This window comes from Populus trichocarpa, chromosome 9, assembly GCF_000002775.5.
Source record: "Populus trichocarpa isolate Nisqually-1 chromosome 9, P.trichocarpa_v4.1, whole genome shotgun sequence".
In the NCBI taxonomy this organism is placed as follows: Eukaryota; Viridiplantae; Streptophyta; class Magnoliopsida; order Malpighiales; family Salicaceae; genus Populus; species Populus trichocarpa.
The window spans coordinates 7,573,599-7,576,150 of NC_037293.2; the positions used below are offsets into that span (position 1 = coordinate 7,573,599).

At 34.6% G+C, this 2,552-nt stretch overlaps 1 protein-coding gene across 1 annotated transcript; it reads right to left on the reverse strand.

Moving 5' to 3' along the window:
* Positions 1-647: 647 nt before the first annotated feature.
* LOC7454828 (protein FLOURY 1-like) lies at positions 648-2,171 on the reverse strand. The gene is made up of 2 exons (XM_052455884.1): positions 1,685-2,171; positions 648-1,612 (listed from the first exon to the last, which is right to left on the reverse strand). The coding sequence occupies exons 1-2, from the start codon at positions 1,734-1,736 to the stop codon at positions 903-905; spliced, it is 762 nt and encodes a 253-aa protein (XP_052311844.1). The 5' UTR covers positions 1,737-2,171; the 3' UTR covers positions 648-902.
* Positions 2,172-2,552: the final 381 nt, after the last annotated feature.

The following is a 2,552-nucleotide window of genomic DNA, read 5'->3' on the forward strand; positions in this document are numbered from 1 at the left end:
TTTTCCGAGCATTATAAGTTAAACATATTCCAGTACTTGTAAGGAATTGTGGTCCAGGGTCAATGCCGGTGGGCATAGACAGTTGATTATTGAGAAAGAATCAGAGATGGGGCTATAACTGGGGATGCAACATTAACTTTCATGGCCATTCAAAAAACTAGCAGCCCGAGATTGATTGCAGTACCAATGATATCAAAAAATGAGCAGCCTAAGATTTATTGTAGTTCCAATGATACACAAGTTACGAAAAAGGATCTCTTATACGTAGGACGAAAGCACGAAGCACATGATCCATGAACAGGGCATGTTATTCTACCACAGAGGATTTCTGGACACTTTTAGTACTGCGGTTTAATAGCATTTAAAAAAAATGAAATTTTTTTAATTTAAATTATTTTTTTACGTTTTTAGATTATTTTAATTTATTAATATCAAAAATAAATTTTAAAAAAATATATATTATTTTAATACATCAACATCTACCAAGAAATAAATCGTTGCAGATTAAATTAGAATTAGGAAACAACATGACATTAACAGTAGCTGAAAAGACAGTGAAATGCATTTACCCCAGGTTGTCTAACATTATCAAGAAAATTAATCCATGCAGATTAAATTAGAATTAGGAAACAACATGACATCAACAGTAGCTGAAAAGACAGTGAAATGTATTTACCCCAGATTGTCTAACACTATCAAGTGCTTCCATGAAATGCATTTACAGAATTACACGAATACATTGAATCCAAAGACATTAAGAAAATACAGATGTAATAGAAGTGTATTGTAAATGCTTTCCAGTACATGTATCATTTCTACAAAGGGCTTATTTCACCCTGATCAACTCAATACAAGTCAGTGAAAACCTGCACTAACCAATTATTCAAGGTGCCATCAAGAACTCAGAGAACTGAAGAGTCCATGTTGTCAAGAGATAGATTCGGCACATCTTCAATACCATCTTCCATGGCGGAACGAAGATAGTTCATCCTTGCACCAGACGCTTCAAATTGATCCACTTCATCACTCTTCACATACTGCCTCAGCTTTTCTCTGTACAGTCTCAAATTCTCCTCCATTTCACTCCTTTCATGCTCGAGATTGATTATGTCCCATTGCAATGATTCAATCACTTCTTGAAGAAATTCTTGTTTCTGTTCTGCCAATTGGCGATACTGTTTGGCTTCGATCTCCGTTGAACTCTTTTCATTCTGAAGCCTTAAAATCATTGCCATAGCCTCATCAGCCGCTGATGCAGAAGCCATTCTCTCCTTTTCAAGTTCTGCATAAGCCATATCTGCTCTCAGCCTCTCAATCTTGACCAATCTCCTCAGTGCCGTCACATCATATTCCTCGTCTTCAACACTATATTCTCTTTCACAATCATCATCGTCAAGAACACCATCGTTCACAACTTCTTTTCTCGTCATTGAACTGTCCTCATTTTTTGCTTTTGAATTCTCCAAGCAAGACGGAATCTTTGTATCACACAGTTTATCAAAATCCAATTTTGAACAAAACCCATTTTTAGGATCACTCGATTCCCCACTAAAACCACATAGAAACTGAACCAGAGACTTACCATGCCAGGTAAACTGCAAAAACCTCAACCCTAAACAAAACATAAAAAACAGCCACAAAAAATTGAAAACCGACGAGAAATACCTAAACACAAAAAACCCACCTTTGAATCCACCGTTTTGAGTCAGAACCTTCAAGTATGATACGCAATCCATTATAAACAGCCCTAAAAAAGCCAGCAAGATTCCCTTGAACAATTCAAGAACAGAGCAAGTGACAATCAACTAACAAACACAACCCAGAATCCGCATGTGGGTCCAATACTAGTAAAATCCTCTCGTTCTATATCCTTCAATTAAATGTCGAAACCTCTCAAAACTTATGACCATGACCATTTAACCAATGATTGCCCATCAAAAATGGAAATCCTTTTTGTATGATAAACAAGAAAGAGACGGAGGATATGCCAAATTGTAATTAAGGCGTTAGTGTTTTGAGGAGTAAAATTACCACGTTCATTAGGCAAGTAGAAGTTTTGTTGTTGGTGACCTTCGTCTATATTAGAGAGAGCCTTGATACAGAGACAGCTAAGGGAGAAATTGGTGTGCTGGGGTAAGTGAGGGAGTGTCCGTGTGTGTGACTACGAGCGAAAGGAGGGGTATATATCAGGAACCGAACTATAAGCGATAAAATCGAGGGATTTCCTTTTTGAAGAAAACAATTATTGAAGTTATTAAAATTTCCACATGCTTGATTTTTTTTTTCTTTGTTTTGCTTCGAGAAAAAAATTACCATTTCTAACATATCCAATAATCTAATAATAGAAACTTATTAGATCATTCTACTCATCGTGGATTGAATGAATATTTATATCCGAGTTTTATTAATATGTTTTTAATAAAAAAAATTAAATCATATTAAAATTAATTTAATATAGCATGATTGATTTAACTGATCAAAAAATAATTTGAATAGTCAATAAAAATATAGTTTAACTAATAAAATTAAGATGATATTTTAAAAAAAATTAT

Bases quoted from the DNA above. Each gene is read 5' to 3' on its own strand.
- LOC7454828 (XM_052455884.1), bottom strand. From the start codon at position 1,736: ATGGATTGCGTATCATACTTGAAGGTTCTGACTCAAAACGGTGGATTC. The intron at 1,613-1,684 runs GTGGGTTTTTTG...TGTTTTGTTTAG, and splicing joins TCAAAACGGTGGATTCAAAG to GGTTGAGGTTTTTGCAGTTT.